Source organism: Cyprinus carpio, chromosome A5 (assembly GCF_018340385.1).
Source record: "Cyprinus carpio isolate SPL01 chromosome A5, ASM1834038v1, whole genome shotgun sequence".
Lineage (NCBI taxonomy): Eukaryota > Metazoa > Chordata > Actinopteri > Cypriniformes > Cyprinidae > Cyprinus > Cyprinus carpio.
The window spans coordinates 28,236,243-28,254,519 of NC_056576.1; the positions used below are offsets into that span (position 1 = coordinate 28,236,243).

The 18,277-nt window shown below is 35.1% G+C and overlaps 1 protein-coding gene across 1 annotated transcript; it reads right to left on the bottom strand.

Annotated features, from left to right (window-relative positions):
• Nucleotides 1-487: 487 nt before the first annotated feature.
• LOC109074471 (monocarboxylate transporter 13-like) lies at nt 488-7,735 on the bottom strand. Its single transcript, XM_042756732.1, has 4 exons — nt 6,694-7,735; nt 6,397-6,540; nt 4,271-5,047; nt 488-1,994 (listed from the first exon to the last, which is right to left on the bottom strand). Exons 1-4 carry the CDS (start codon nt 6,893-6,895, stop codon nt 1,861-1,863), a joined length of 1,257 nt encoding a protein of 418 aa, XP_042612666.1. The 5' UTR covers nt 6,896-7,735; the 3' UTR covers nt 488-1,860.
• Nucleotides 7,736-18,277: the final 10,542 nt, after the last annotated feature.

Here is an 18,277-nt window from a genome sequence, read left to right on the forward strand (position 1 = left end):
TATAGTGGTTAAACATAAGATATAATTCGTTTTGGGTAAATCTGACAGGCAGTCTTTGGTCTCATTAAGCTATTATTTGTTCCAGAGCAAATAGTTTCGGCTGAAGGCAAAATCTCATCACTTTATATTTTTTATGTAACTTTAATGCTGGATATTAGAGCATGGCTTTTATGATGGCTGTGGTTGTTGTTTATTATTCAATAAATAATATTTTATATAGATAGTAGTATTTAGTATTGGGAAACAGTTTGTTTGTTCATGATGGTGATATTTGTGACATTGTTCCGCCGTTAGATGGCAACAAGTGACTGTTTTACGAGTCAGCAGTAAAGACTTTTATATTGAAAAATACTGAAACTGAAGTTATTTTTACTTTCAGTAACAGCTTGTAAGATGCAGTTAACAAATGCAGTGAGCAGCGCTGTCATCGGAAATCACCCTTAACAGATGAAAGGACAGTACGATAAAGATATCGCTTTCCTCAGCGGACATTCAAACTCGTTTTATTGTGAATATGAGACTGAGCTGAAGAATGAATGTTGTATCAGATGCAGGTAATCACACTCGCTCAGTCAACCTCCAATCTCATTATACTCTACATATAATACAGAGATACTTTAATACAGTGATACAAGCTTTCAATGAAGCTCTCAAGGTTCCTTCGTTGCTAGTTCTAAAGTGACGTTTTCGAATTAGTAACAGATCTTGAGCTCAGCTGTTAAACTGTCAAACTGAGATTTGAATCTGTGGCAGAAGGAAGAAGTTCAACATGCGGCTGTCAACAATATAATTCTTGCATGTAATAAAACTTAAAGGATGAACAAATTAACTTTATTCCACTCACAAAACCTCTTAAACACTGCCATTCAGAAATAAATCTGATCTGATGAACCTAAATATGATATTCTACTGCTAATTAAATTCATTGCAACGGGAACATTAAAGTAAATACTACAGAGTTCCTGATTGTCACTTGCAATTAAGGCACAGCAAGTCTTGTCATCACCACAAATTCAGACACCGTACATAAACAGACAAATCCATATCTGCAAAGATTATTTACACCACCTATACAGAGGAGACTGGAAATGCTTTACACACACAGAAAAATGTGGCATTACTGAATGAAAAACAAGACTTTAAATAGTGACGTAAACCAATCAACCTTTAACCCCAGATAAAAAACAGAATCTCATGTACTGAGAGTATTTGGACACTAATGAATGTACAGTAACTGCATCAGGTAAAAGTATATGGATTTTTTTTTCTAATACAGTATTAGTACACTTCACAGAAAGAAATTTGCAATATTTTAAATAAAACTTCAAAAATGACCCTGAGACTATGATAAGGATATTACTTGTTTGCAGATGCCACTTTACTTTCATGGAGCCACTAAGTGTAGCTTCTATGCACATGTCATTTGTAGTACTTGCCATGGACACAAACATAAAAATCTTATGACTATTTATATTGCTTTCAGATACTGTAAAGTAGTCATATATGAATGCTTGTACTGTAAGCGAGGAAATAATAAGCAGCTACATCTGCACACACTGCTTCTGTGATTATTTCTAAGGGCAGAAACAGGCTCTGAACAGCATATGTTTCTTGTCATTGTTTGGGAACTATTAGTGGCTTGAAACATGGCTACAATGATGATGCCACAGTCTTAAATAAATATCTCTGATCATAAAATGCCTATTGCTTTTTTGAAAAATAAAAACATGAATAATAATATGGCTTTAAATAAACAAAAGTTCATATAACAAAAGTAAAATACTGGTAAATTATCTTCAGTGGCTTTTAAATATTTGCACTGTCCGCTTTAAGTATTGGATGATCTGTAGTCTCAGCACATTAATCTGGTAGTTTGAGTTTTTTCTTCTCCACCAGCCTGTCAACGAGCACCACGAAGACCCCGGACACGACAAGGCAGAGGCCAGACAAGTAGAAACTAGCACTGAAGTCATGAGTCCAGTCCACCAGCCAGCCTGTTACACAGATACACACAAGACACATGAGACAGGTGACACATTGAGCCTTTGGGATAAAGACAAAACCTGCTGTTAGCGGTGTCTGTATCATCCCTACACCATCATTATAAATTGAGCTATGCTTAGTTTAGCAGTTTATAATGCCTCAAAATAAGTCTTTAAACGGTCATATCATGAGAAATCAAATTTTCTTAGTCTTTTGGAAATAAAAGAACTCAATATAATATAAAAAATAACTCATAATAAATGGTTGTTAAAAGCTAAAAAAATGTTTAGCTAAGTTATGCAACATTAGATCCTTCATGACGATAAGAGATTAATGTCTGTCAGCATGCACACCTACATTTACACACAATCACATACTTGGCCCAGCTTATCATGGTGTAGTAGAAAGAAAAAAGGAGAATGTACTATTTAACTAATTAAACTGTCAAATTCTTTATGGGTCTAAAACGGTATGTTCAAAATGCAGCAAAATGTTCAAACTGACTTCGACATACACATAACATTCACATTTTTATCAAAAGCTTTTCAAAGGTCAAAAAAGTACACATAATGCAAAAATAGAAGTTGCATAAAAATCAAAGCATGCGTCTTTTTGAAAATATGAAAGGGGACCACTGTTTAAATAATATTATTTATATAAACCGTAAAAAGGATATTTTTATATCAATTTATGTTATTTTACATATTTATATAGCCTACATATTTGACAAATACGACACTAATAGAAGTATAACTATTTGCTGTTTTATTTTGCCATCCATCATGAAATTTGCTCACTATATATATATAATTTCATTTTTCATTGTGATACTGATGCAACACAATACATTAATGAATTTTTACACATCTAGTAAATAAATAATAACAATAAATAAATGCTGGTTAAGTTATTAAGGGTTAGCTGACCAAAAAATTCTGGCATGATTTATTCCCCCTCGTGTCATTCCAAATCTTTTTTTCTTTGTTCTGTAAGTATGACTTTCTATATCTTCTTTCATGTTCCACAGAAGAAAGCCAGTCTTTCAGGTTCGGAATGACATGAGGGTGAATAAATGATGACAGAATCTACATTTTTGGGTAAACTATCCCTTTTAAGACAAATATTGTTGAATGTTTTTAAACAGAAAATAAGGCCAGTTCTAGATGATAACTATACCAATAGCTATAAAATTTTAATACTCATTCTAATTCCATGACAATAGGAATGTCCACATCACAGCTATTGCTGAAATCACTCACAGAACACTTTATTTCAACGGATGAATTATAAAAACAGCCATTCAAAATTCACCTCACTTTAAAGAGCTTGAGCATTTAAAGGGGACATTTTTATTTTATTTTATGATGTTCCCCAAGGAGTAATTATAATATTACTAAAGTTTTTTTTTGATGAAAAACATTAAAAATTGAGTGATTTATGACGATTTTCCACCCCATTTCTCATCCTTCGAGTCGGTTTTGGGGTGTTTTCCCTTTAAGAGGTGTGTAACCGCCCACTTTTATGACTGGCTAACATCCATTACCGCCATTACTGTTTTAAAAATAGTTTTTACTTGAAATATGTTACTTTCAGTTTACAGACCCATTGTTGGGTCCAGAACAGTTGACACGGCCTGATCTTTGAGAAAAGTACTTTGGCAAAGCCAGCATTTTACTGTGATTTGTCCTCAAAACAGTCAACTGTGAAATGTACTGAAAACACCCGTGAATTAGCACTGACGTGACTGGGACGTTCGCAAAAAATAAACTGAATCCATTTTTCCCTGACATCTGGATTCTTCGGCAGTGTATAGAAACGTTGTTTTTCCACAGACAAGAACGGCATATCATCTGCCTGTCATTGTGTCACGGATGCAGTGTTGCAAAAATAGGTGTAGTTGTTTTGCTCTGGAGGCGGTCATATGCAAACGATTGTGCACAGGTGACATCACCTTGTCCCTCTGATTCAAAACAAGCTGTTTTGTTACATAAATGTTTTTTGTTTTTTTTATTGGTGATGAAGACATTTTAAGTTATGAAACTTGCAGGATGTATTAAGCATACAAAGACCTCTTCTGTGTCAAATGATCAAGGGAAATTTGGTTTCTCATGTCGTGACCCGTCTAAAATGGCAGATGACAAAACGGCAGCACGTGCTTATGAACAGAATGCTATCATTCATTGGTGTGGACCTTAATATAGTTAATGTTATAGTTATCTTTATAGCTAGCGCTCTTGGTGTGAATGCACCTTTAGTCTGACATACCTGAAAATTAAGACACACTGACCTGCAGCAGGTGGACCCACAAATCCTCCAGAGCTCCGGAACAGCATGAAGAGCCCTAGAGCGCTGTCAAAGCCCTCCAGTCCAACAATATCCACGATACTCGTCACATGGATAGCCACCACGCAGCCGAACAGGAAGCCATAGAGTGACGAAAAGACCAGGATACTCCAGTAGCTCTGTGCGATGGGAAGCAGTAGTAGCACCACCCCCAGCGCAGTGACCACCATGGTCAACAGCTGCAGGTTTCTCATGAGCCGCAGGTTAGCCAGCCATCCGCATACCAGCCTGCCCAGCAGGTCTGCTAATGCCAGCACTGACAGAACCGAGGCCGCCCAGTACTGCTCCATGCCCAAACTATTGGCATAGGGCACCAGAAACAGAGGTGGGATGAAGAAACCTGCCGCAGCCAAGATGGAAAACATGATATATAGCAGCAACTCAGGCCTCCGAATGAGAGAGCACTGGAAAGTGCCTTTTTTTGATGTCCTGCTTTCCTCTTTTGTGTCCAGCACCGGTTTGTCTTGGATAGAGGTTTGTGCAGCTGGGAGGGATTTCATCAGAGCGCCACACACACACAGATTCAGCTGAAGACCACCAATAATGAGAAGAGACCCCTGCCAAGAATAGCTGTCGATAAGCCACTGGAAAAATGGGCTGAATCCCATGGCAAAGACGCACTCTCCAGAACTAGCAATAGCATAGGCAATGGGACGCCAGCGTTTGAAATAGTGGCTGACCATGCTGTTAGCTGGTATCCAAGAAAACGAGATGCCAAGTCCTAAATATAAAAAAAAAAAAAAAAGTGTTCGGAAATATATTTTTGGAATATCTCTTATGCTCACCAATGGTGCATTTATTTGATAAACAAACAAACAAAACAACAATTAAAAAAAAAGAAACAGTGATACAGTTCAAATTATATTACATTATATATATATATATATATATATATATATATATATATATATATATATATATATATATACAACTTGAATATATTTAAAATGTAATTTATTCCCGTGATTGCAGAGCTGAATTTTCAGCATCATTACTCCAGTCTTCAGTGTCACATGGTCCTTCAGAAATCATTCTAATATGCTGATTGGGTACCTAAAAACATTTATTATTATTATCAGTGATGAAACCAACTTAATTTTTTTTGTGGAAATCACAATACATTTTGTTTTCTGGATTTTTTGATAAATATAAAAGAACAGTATTTATTTGAAATAGAAATCTTTTGTAACATTATAAATGTCTTTACTGTCACATTTGATCAATTTAAAGCATCCCTGCTGAAAAAAAGTATGAAATTCTTTGAACAAAAAAAAAAAAAAAGTTAAATTCTTTGGAAAAATAATAATAATAATCCAACATATTAAAATAAAATTCAAATAATCAATTTTAAAAATTTTAAATGATCATTTATTTCCCCCATTTCATTTTTAAGTAACACTCACATACTTTAGTAGAAAACTCATTTATTAAATACTGTATAATACATCTTTTCTGGATTAGATTAAATAGACTAGTCCTTCCATTTGGGAGGTAAAGTGATGCTGTGTTTAGAATAACATACTACCCTACTACATAAAGACTGCACGTCCAATTAAATACATTTATATATGGTAGTTCGCGGAAGAACATTCTAACCGGAGCTACTTCTCCAAGTTTATGTCTATGGCAATTCACGCAGGTATGTGTTACTCCGCAGTGATGTGATGACCCCCAACAGGCTACAATAGTCCAAAAATAATCACTTATTATAAATGTACCATAGTGATTTGGGATAAGACAAAAAAAAAGCGATTTGGTAGATGTATTTATGATGTACTCACTCATTATATACATTTAGCAAATTTTGAACAGAAAAAGTTACATAGTGTTGCTTTAAATAAAAAAAATATTAAAAGCCAAAACTGCATGTTGTTGTGAAACAATGTAATAAAGAACAAAATATATAATGTATGTTATATTATTAACTTATTAACACAAACATAACATAAATTAATATAACACTATGACGGCTTGCTGCTTTCAACACAGCATAAGATTTTCATGCACCTGTATGAATGAAAAAAGCATTGTGTGCTGCAATTCAGAATTGGATAATTATTTAAAAGTTACCTTGTAGTACACCCATAGACAGATACATCCAAGGCAGACTTAGGCCCAAAGAGGCGATAATCATTCCTGAGGCAGCCAGAAGCCCCCCGACCATGATAACAGCACGCTGGGACAGGTGCATACTGAGAGCACTGGCAAGAGGAGCTAACAGATGAGTCATAAAAAAATCTCAGTTCAAGACAATTTCACCATTAAATGACAATTCAATACAATTCTTTTGACCCCTAAAGAGATTATTCAATACATAACTCCTGAAAACCAAAATAAAAAACGAAAGTACATAAAAGCATTCCTCACCTCCCAAATGAAACACAGCAATAGTGGTTGAGGTCACCCATGAGGTTGTACTGGTAAGGACATCGTAGTGACTTTGGATTTCAAGGAAAAACAGGCCAAAGTTTTTAAAAACAGCAGCGGTCAGGCCCATGATGAAGAAGGCCGAGGTGACCACGACCCAGCCATAGCCACCATCTGGTGGATCACTCAAGTACCTCTCCATGCTCAATCTGCCAGTCGGTTCTCACCTGCTGTTAAATATTGCTGCAAAATTTCAACATTGGGGTATGTAACCCTCTACCAGTGTTATTTTAATATTATTTACAGACTGTTATAGTATTTAATCATATTTTGAATTAGATTTTATTTTTATATTTTCCATTTTAATGTTAATTATTTTGTTTTGCATTTTGATTAGTGTTTAATACTTCTGTTTAGCTTTGTGTATTTTTTATTTTGCATTATTTTGTTTTAGAAATTCAAGTATTTCAACCACTGATCTAGGCTATATTCTCTTCTTTTGAACTTTCAATTCTTTGATTCATATAAAACAGAAATATTTTGTTACATTGTACATTTCTTTACTGTCACTTTTGATCAATTTAATGCATTCTTGCTGAATTAAAGTATTTATTTCACGGGGGCACCGTTTTTTTTCTAGACCTGATTGTGTTTAGGGGGTGCAGACTAACGTTTGTTAATGCCTCGTAAAAAAAAAAAATCACAAAAAAAATTACCTTTATTCCTCACCGCTCTGTCCCTTCTCCAGTGGGGGAGCTATGACGTCATTTTGTAGGCGGATCGGCAGTTAGAATGACACTGGTTCCCTCGACAATCATGTTTGGTATCATTTGAATAGTCTCAGGGTGAGTGGTACAATGGTCTCAGTCTTACAAAAGTAGACTAAAAGATAATACAGATCCTAAGAGTTAAGAGATATTTTGCTTACTGTAATGGGAGTGCCCTTTCCCAGGGTCTTCTATGTAAATTACCTTCTGTTCCCATTGAGGTGTAAACCACCCAGGTCTGGGACCTGGTTTAATGCAAATTCCAATTGTTTGTACATGCCTAGCGTGATTCTGCAGACAGAATGAGCCCATAGCATGAAGTTTGTCCACACACTTCATACTATGTATTTTACTAAAAGTCAGGTTTGCATCTTACTCTTAGATTCATCTTTGAGAATTTGATGTTTTGTATTGATTTGATATCTTTGAATTGGCTATGTAATTGGCATAATACATATTTAATGAAAATGCAATTCAAACGTTTTAAGTATAAATGTCAATGGCAAATGCAATTTTTATTTTCATTTTGCACTAAATGTTGCACATATGTATGGAGAAAATGTAAATTTAAATAAAGAAATGCATTGCCATTTTACATATTGCATTGCTATTTTGCAAATTAATATTTCAAAATGAATTTTGCTACCCACATGCTTCCATGGAAGTCAGCATGAAAAAGCATTAGCAATGTATCAGCGTCAGCACCTTTTCAGCCTGTTCCACATCTTACTGTGCAAAAAAAAAATAATCACATTTCCAGACACTCCAACATATGACAATTTCTTAAACCTGTTTCCATAAAAACAAAATTCCAGCTGCTAAAAACGTATTCAAACCTATCAGCTCTTTACAACAGCACCAAGAAGCACAAGGAGTAACCAAGAAGACAGACCTAACAGGAACAAGTAGTTGACAGTTGTTGATTGTTGACAAACTTTAGCAAGTGCCAGAAAACATAAGATCTCATGTGTCAACAACATGACCCACAATGCCTGCTCCCTTGCCCAGCCCTGCCTGCTGTGTTTACCGACTAAGCCAGTTCTTCACTGCCATTGTCTCAGCACCACTAGCAGACAAACATATTCATGTTACAGCATAGTTCATAACAACCGTGACCCATATTCCTGCTTGATGTATTAAAGAAGCTATCAAGCTGTCAGCAGCCTCCAAACACACATATATAACCATCTGATGTCCAAATAAAAGGTTTCTTAGTATCGTTCAGTTTTATCCATTCATATGATAGAATCTCAGTTTCATCTTTTAATCTACTCCGTTCTATTACTGTATGACAGTATCTATAGGTTTTGGTGTAAAGATCAAACACATAAACTCCAAAAGCTCAATGTCAAAACATCCATCTTCAATCATGTTTCATAATTCCAACATACGACCAACCAGTATGAAGCAAATATTAATAAGCAAATGAATTGACTCATAAAATTGAATCAAAACCTTCTATAAAAATCTCTATTGTTTGTACAAAAATGATGTAACATTGGCAGAATAATGACAATGATATGAATTATATGGCATCATGTGTAAACTGTTAATTCTGTTTATTTTGTTACTGCACTGGAGGATTCCTGTCCTGCTGGAGCCACCCTGGATCCCTGTATTACTGGTACTGCACTGGAGGATTCCTGTCCTGCTGGAGCCACTTTGGTCACACAATTCACCAGCCACTCATCAACCTCCAGGTTACCCACCCTCCATCCATTTGGTGTTACTGTTTATGCCCACTAAATGTACAGTAAGAGAAGTAATAGCCTGTAGTAAGTCAGTCTCACCACTAGGAGTCACTCACCTACTACTAGTCTTTGAAATATGAAAAAAACATTTTGGTGAACCACAGTAATTATTTTGTAAGTACATACAGTAAGGGAGGAATTGGCAAAAAAGTCTCCAGTAGTAAATCATTCTGGTCACCATTTCACCTTTTGAATATGACCTTTTGGTTCATTCCAGTATTATTTTTTTCAAATATTTTTTGTTTACTGTGCGTACAGTAAACAAGGTTATGGCAAAACTTCACCTGTAGCTACAGTGAGCTAAAATACAGCTAAAATACACAGGGGTTTTGAATTATAATTTTTTTTTAATATCAATATACAATGGTTACATTTTGTTAAAATTAATCATAGCATTAATATCTTTGTAGGAATGTTGACTGAATATTAAACCTAAAACTAACTTTACATGTGTCTTTTAGCTTAAATAAAATGATTAAAGGGGTCATATGATGCGATTTCCTTTTCCTTTCTCTTTGCAGTGTTACAAGCTGTTTGTGAATAGATAAGATCCCTAAAGTTGTAAAGACTAAAGTTTCAAACCCAAAGAGATATTCTTTATAAAGGTTAAGAGTCATCCACGCCATGTATATGTCACAATGTGGGAAGATTTGCATAACGCCGCCCAAATGTTCACGCAAAGAAAGAAGGTGCAACTTTGATTCTCGCTGTAGTGTTGTTGCTGCCGCCGCCATGTTGTGGAGACACTGTGTTTCGTTGTGAAAGCGAAACTACTTTGTTTGATCTTGACACAACTAGAAATCAGTGGTTAAGTCCTATTTACAAATAGTGGCAGCTTGTGGGTTTTAAAATAGAGGAGGCACCACTGATCTATGGGAGGCACACTAATTGTATTAGTCTGGGAATCCCTGCCGATTATTATTATTATTATTATTATTTGCTTAACCACTTTAAAATGTCTTTTTGGTTGCTTTTAGTCAGAACACGTAAAGAAAAAGACACAAATACAGCAAGATAATATAACTTCACTTACCTGTCCTATCACCTGAAGCAAACATCCATCCCTTCTTAACCCTTGTGCGTTGGTCAAATTCACTACCCTTTCGTTATGTTCGGGATGAAAACATCCACTAAATAAACTGCTGTAAAAATGTATCAGATAAATAATTTTTTGCTATTTTTTTGCGTAATTCTATTAATCAACCTCAGTCCTGCTCAAAACTACCAAATGTAAAAAAAAAAATCCAAGATTTTAACTCTTTAATTGCCAAGTTCATAAATGATGTCACTGATTTGGGGGAAAAAAACAAACAAAATGACTTATTTTCAATATAAAAGTAATTGTGGCTGGATATTTTTTTTACCTTTTATCACAGTCTCGGGCATGTCAAAGATTAGTAACAACATTGGCTTTGATGGACTTTTAATTTTTGTGCAGCATTAGATTTTGTTTTTTTCTCCCTCATTTATTGTTCGTGGCTGTTTTTGCCCCATTGACTTCCATTATAACGATATTTTTTGATTGCAAAGCCATGCCACCATAAAATCATGCATTCTTGATGGTTAGTGGTTTTCCCTGTTGGGAAGAGGTAAAATTTGTTATTTTTACAGTTGATCACTAGGTGGGACCATTAACCCTTAAGATAGGGCAGCAGGTGCATAAGCGTTTACTCCATGTAGTTCGTTTTTTTTTTTTTTTTTGTTTTTTTTTTTTTTTTTTTTTTTTTTTTTTTTTTTTTTTTTTTTTTTTTTTTTTTTTTTTTTTTGTTGTTCACTCCATGTAGTTCTGAGAGCTGAGGTGCATATTTTGATTTTTTCAGATACAAGGTAAGTGCACAAAGGTCTCTCTCACACTCTCTCTTTCTCTCTCTCTCTCTCTCTCTCTCACACACACACACACACTATAATTTGCTGTTATACTCCATATAACTCCATACACAAGCCAGAAACTAAGCTTTTTTTTGCACAGGCCTATCTAAAGGGTTAATGGTCCCACCTAGTGATCAACTGTAAAAAAAAATAAAAAAATTTACCTCTTCCCAACAGGGAAAACCAGCAACAATCAAGAATGCATGATTATATGGTGGCATGGCTTTGCAATCAAAAAAATTCGTTATAATGGAAGTCAATGGGGCAAAAACAGCCACGAACAATAAATGAGGGAGAAAAAATTAAAATCTAATGCTGCACAAAAATTAACAATGCATCAAAGCCAATGTTGTTACTAATCTTTGACATGCCCAAGACTGTGATAAAAGGTAAAAAAAAATCCAGTCCACAATCACTTTTTATATTGAAAATAAGTCATTTTGTGTGTTTTTTTTCCCCAAATCAGTGAAATCATTTATGAACTTAGTAATTAAAGAGTTAAAATCTTGGATTTTTTTTTTTAAAGATTTGGTAATTTTGATCAGGACTGAGGTTGATTAATAGATTTATGCAAAAAAATTAGAAAAAAATATTTATCTGATACATTTTTACAGCAGTTTAATTTAGTGGATGTTTTCATCCACAAACATAACGAAAGGGTAGTGAATTTGCCCACAGTGAGGTTTTTGTTTTTTTTTAATTTTCAAAGCATTTTCCCAAAATATGTGTAAAAAAAAATAAGATTTGTCACCAAAAAAAATCATTCCATTTGCTGAAACACAGGGAAAGTTGTGGCCAAAATAAGACTCAACTTTACCCCCTAGTGGACAAAAACGTCCCCAACAACGCATAAGGGTTAAAAGTATGTTTTAAAAGAGAGCTGCCTTTTGAGCCATTTAACTAAGCCGCCTGCTGTACCCTATATCTAGCTTAGGTGTGTTTTACCTTTTTTTAAAAAATTGTATATTCTGTTTGAATGACAGCTTGGTAAATCTGTTGGTGATCAAATATTCAGTATCACTACTCATCGTAATTACTTGGTACATTATCAACACATTCGGATACCCTCCCCTACAAGGTTTCTTTTCTCAAAACTCCTCAGCGCTGAAAGTGAACACTCGATGGTGATTGGCTAATTATTATTATAATTTTTTTTTTTTTTTTTTATTTTATTTATTTTTTTACCAATGGAGGCACGAGAGCTTAGCTCTCCCCCAACTTCCCCCTCATCTTCTCTATCCCGTTGCAATAGCTGGCAAATCAGAGCACACCTTGCTTTTCAGAACAATGAGCTTTGTAAAAAACGACAAGTTTCAGAAAAGCGGGGCATAGAGGAGAAACAATAATGTACAGTATGTGGAAAATAATGTTTTTTTTAATCCTTAAACCGCATTTCATTACACCAAATACACAAAATAATGTTCTTTTTTTAGCAACGTCATATGACCCCTTTAAGGTCTTTTTATAGGCCTATTTTAGTTTATACAGAGTCAGCTCTAAACTGAAGGTAGATTTTATCTGAAAGAGGTTGTTCTCAGGACAAGAGTATTCTTCATGGATATCAAGGTTGTGTGTGGTATGCTAATATTTACAGAAATGGGAATTTAAAAATAAACCCAAATATTCAATGGACTAAATGTGCATGACAACAAGCCCCGGTTCCCTACATATTCTGCATTTTAATTGTTTATACTGTATTGTATATCTTATGCCACAGTGTTGTAAACCCTGTTGATCAATTACTGCTGCTTTTCTAATAGATAATTCTCTATCAAGGATTAATGATGTACGTACTTTCGGTGTTTTAAAATCATGTTCTACATCTATGTTAGGGAAAATACTTACACCAGAGGTGCGACCAACCTATTCTCCTGTCCTGTCCTCGGTCAGGTCCTCCTAATGTTGCAGCAGTGTGATGATGATGCCACTGACAAAGGCTCCATTTATAAACTCGCACGAGGTTGGCCACAACCCTTCCGACCGCCTGCCTGTCCAAAACTTTTCTGTACGGCAAGCCGATTGAACATTTATTCATTGAAAGTAGGGTTGTGCCGATAGATGATAGTATCGTGTATCGATGATAGTAAGAGATATCGACGATAGCAGATGTCTTTGTCGATAGTCAAGACGATATTAGGCTCATTTTCCTATAAATGTATCAAATTATTATTATTATTCTTATTAGGCGGCCTATTATATTTCGGCTATTATTATCAAATTGCCCCGCTACTTCATTTCAGCACCGCAATTTCACACTTGCACGCAAATGAGGATTAGAGCCTGTGGCCGGTGAAGGAGTCTCCAGCCACAAACAGACGTACATCGTCTGCTGATAAAAGGTATTTCGTTGTATTTTAACAAGTAATCTGAATGGCCTATATATGTGCAATATTTTAACCGAGCCCTCACTAACTGAATTTAATGCCACAGTTATGTTAGAATGTATTTCATTCTTTTGTTTATCAGTAGCATGTTTGAAAGTATATTATTTCGAATACTGGTGCTTTCATAGGCTCTCTCTTGTGCGCCCGCGTGGTTTAAAACACCACGTAGTTATGAAAAAGCCTATGATAAGCACAGAGAGTCTCTCTCTTGCCGCCACGCATGATAATATCGTGAAACGGCGATCTCACGGGCTGGCGATATGATGATTTGAAAAATAACAATATTGCCCAACACTAGTTGAAAGCTAAGCTTCTAAAAAGCTGTGGTGTGTGCTAGTCGGGCACTGCGTCCCGGACACCAATATTTTAACGATTCATAAAAGATCAATGACAGTCAAGCCAACTGAGATTTTGCTATGGAGATAAAGTTTAGAATCGTGATTTCTGGAAGCATTACAGCACACCATGGGCCTCATTTACGAAACAAAAGTACGACATAAAATTGGGCGTATGGTCGCTTCAACGCAAAACTTGGAATTTATCAATATGTTCGTGAGCGGTGGCTACGATCAAATCTAATGTCTGGTCTCAGCTCGTGTACGCAAGTTTTTGAGTTAGCTGAATTTGCACACAGCATAGTAAATACGGTGGAGCATTGTAGAATTACAGTGTTTTGTTCATTTTTATTTTCCTGACCGTCAAACGAAGCTCATTAGTCGATCGTTAACCAGTAAGATTAGAATGTCTTTTTTTTTTTGGTTTTATACAAGGCTTTAGCTTTATATGCACAAATAGCAGCGTAAACAAGTCACATCATGCACCTGCATCGCTTCTATGAAAGGAGAAAAACAGAAATTAAGTCTATAAAAGGAATAAAATAATTAGATCACACAAACTATATAACAGGCTATAAATTTTAACAGATTAATAAAAGGGGAAAAAAAACTGCAACAAGTATAGGCTACGCTTGTTTTTGTGACACTCTTAATGCATTTATTTTCTTTATTTGATTTAATCCATCGTTTGCATAGGCGCCTCACGCACACACAAACAACATTAGTTCTACCATCGCCTGACATTTCAGCCATTCATCATGAAACTAAAATGCAGTTTGTTGTTGTTTGCTTTTGGAATCTGATAAAGTGCTTGGACCTAAAAATGGTGGACTTAACAAGCAGATTAGGAAGCGACAACGATGCAACGATTCAATTAATTCCTTATGGACAAGTCCCACCATCCATTATTTTTTTTCTCTCATTGGAGAAGCTATATTGGTCTGATATGAGTCACAATAAGGAAGAAAATACAATCACAAATTCTGTTTTCTACCAAATTTAAAATAACTAATTTTTATTTGTTACAAAATATTCCTTCAAACTAAGATTTCTACATTACGCCATTTAAATGTCCATAAATGTTATTTTGTGTAGGGTTTTTACTAACATGTAAAAAAAAATAATAATACATTTTGTGACCTTGCTGTTCTGGATCAAATCCAGAGATCAACATTTTTGTCTTGGTATCTCTGTTTTTATATTCATTACTATTACTTCCCCACTGATGGCCATAAATAAGGCAGATGAGTGGAAAATAGTTTTAAGGAATAAAAGGCTTGCCATATTTCATTCTTCTATGAATTTTTTTCTTCTAATTTCACTGATGTATACAACACTTTTTAAATGCCACTATTATGGTGCAAAATAACAACAACTTTTGCCTTTGTGTCTATCCCCTAATATACATAATGCAATATCCCGTAAGTCGGCCACCTTATTACAATGAAAAAGGATGTTGATGTTCATTGTTTCATATGTCCTAACCTGCTCAATAATTCCTTAAAGAATGTTGTAACATATATTCCACACATCAGCTGGTTGCATAAGAGATCCAAACTGTGAATCAGCCTCCTGCCAGATTTCATATTCATGTAAACATGTTCAGCATGTGTTAAAATCTCTAGCTGTATGTGCAGTGTGAATTAGCTGATAGGAATTCTCTCATCATAAGCAACAAAGTGCAGATGTACGTATGATGAAAGTTAGAGATTAATTTAATATCATACTGTGTATGGACATCTTAATTGATTATAAGAGGAGTTATGAGTGCTTCAACACTAGCTAGCTAGACTGAATGCTCATTTAGAGTGTGTTCTTTCACTGCATGATTCAGTAAAATAAAATGCATTTAGAATGCTCCCAAAATGAAAGATATGGGGACAGAAAATGATGTATATATTTATATCATTTTAATATAGTTGATCAATATCACATGAAGATTCGATTTTTTTTCTTGCAAAAATCACAAAATGTGATTGATTTTAAATAACAGTTAAATAAACAATAAGTTAATATTAAGAGACTTGCGTTTTAGACAGCATATTGCCTATTTTTGTTGTTGTTGCTCTATTTCGCCAACAAAATGGTTCCAAACAAAAGCCACAGCACTGTTTTGCATCTTTGAAAAACATGACGGTGTTTCGTTCCTGAATTAATCAACCGTTAAAATGATTCGGTATAAACAGTGACTTGCTGCTACCTGCTGAAGGTTTTAATTTAACATTTTAAAAGTAACTTTTTATTTATTTTTTTAAAAATCATTTCAAATATCTTGAACGTTTAAAAATGCAAATATCAAAACATTATTATGCCATTTAAACTGCAGTTCATGCCTCGCCTTAAACAGTGTGTATATGCATCTAAATGCCACTTCAGATGCAGCTTCTGTGTTTCCTCCGCACTGCACTTACAGCTAGAGATTGTAACACATCCTGAAAAGGTTAATGGGGGTTAACACCATTTGAAAGTGGCTCATTAATGGAGCTGTGACGAGGACTGAAATGTATTAGCTTTTTTTATTCAAAGAAAATAGAAAAGACTTACAATAGCAAGATCTTTTATCTTTCAATCAGACACCACCTGCATTACAACAAACAACCTATAAACAATTATATATCTTTTTGAAATCTTAATTTACATGACACTGCTTTCAAACAGTTCTTCATTTCATTTTTATAAAATTATAAAATCATCTTTATATATGTACATACAAACACATGGATGTAAAAATGCACAGCTCTTGCATTTAAGAAAACGATTGATTCATTCCATCGCTGATAAAGAGGCGCATGCCAGCACTGCTAGCAAAAGAGAAACCCATTCTTGATATAAATGACCTTAACTGTTCGGTCAGAAGATGAGGTGATCAAGTCCTGGGGTCAGATCTGCCGTAAATGGCACAAAGAAACAAATTAAGACAGCAGACAGGGCAGGAGGACAGGCTCAGGGCTGGGTATCTGCATGGCAGCGGTGAGTGAGGTGAAAGCTTCTTTCTTAAAACGCAGGCACTTGGAATATCGGTCTGAATCGCTGCTGTCCTGGATCAAGTGCTATGCGGAGAGCGAGCTCCTTGAAGGGTGGCCGAAGACTAGAGATCATTGTCCCCAGCATTCCTGCATGATCTCGCACGCACATCTAAAAGAATTCAAAAAGTGAAATCCTTTTACAATTTGCTGATTTGAAATTGCCAGACACCTCATACATACAGTACATTTTGAAGAAAAAATATGGTATTTATTAAACATTAAAATTGTGAAACATCACTTATAATTTAAAATAATGGTTTTCTGTTTGGATATATTTTAAAAAGTAATTTATTACTATGATTGCAAAATGTTTAATTTTCAGCAAGCCATTACTCACCAGTCTTCAGTGTCACATGATCCTTCAGAAATCGTGTATCATAATATGCTTATTTAGTTAGCTCAAGAAACATTTCTTATTATTAGACTGTTGAAAACAGTTGTGCTGCTTAATTTTTTTGGAAACGATGTTTTTTAAGGCTTCTTTGATGAACATTTATACCCCATAAATAATATGTGCAATATTATTTATGGGGGATATAATCGTCCCCTTGGAATTTATAAGTTTCTGTCTGACATTTCTGTCCAAAATTGAGTTATTCACATATTCCTATTCTGTGACAACTTATTTACACGAGTGTGATAGATTTTGTTAATGTTGTATGTGTACATTGTGGGAATTTTTATTTAAAAAAAACAACAAAGTCGAATGGAATGCAAAAACTTAAACCTCAAAATCTCAAAGTTACTCGGAATGCAGATAGAACCTTGTAATTCCAAGGAGACGAAATGTCAAATGCCTTCAGATTCTTAATAGCATTTTTGCACTATAACGTTGGCTTTATGTTTGTGAATAAACCTTATGACAACTGTACATTAGCAGTGAGGGTCTGATCTGATTAAGACATTGTGTACCTCTGAAGGACAGCCCATAGGCTGGGGTAAACGGTTTCCTCTTTTCAAGAGCTCAATGAGATGATAGACTATTGTTTGTCCCTGCTTGTCCCCTCCCATCATACTCAGAAATACCTGAACAAGACAAAACAAAACAAAACAGATTCTTATTACACAGTTACTCCCTGAGGTCAATTTCCACAACCGTGTGATTTACATAAAAACAATTCAAAACCAAGAGCAACTGTTAAAAGCTGCCCTTAAGACATGTGCAAGGAAATCACGTATGCAGAAAAAAAACAAGAAACTTACTGTAGGTGGGCTACAGAGCTTGTCACTGTATGTAAAGAGTTCGTACAGAACCACTCCAAAACTCCAGATGTCTGACGCTACTGAGAACTTGCTCTCAGTTAGAGACTCGGGTGCATACCTGTCACAACGAACAACAATTCACTACCTAACGAACCACCTAACGAACAAAAAACCATCACAAGCACAACTTTCTTCTGTGAATCCTTCTGCTCAATGTGTTTCACAGAAGCATGAAAGTTGTATGGGTTT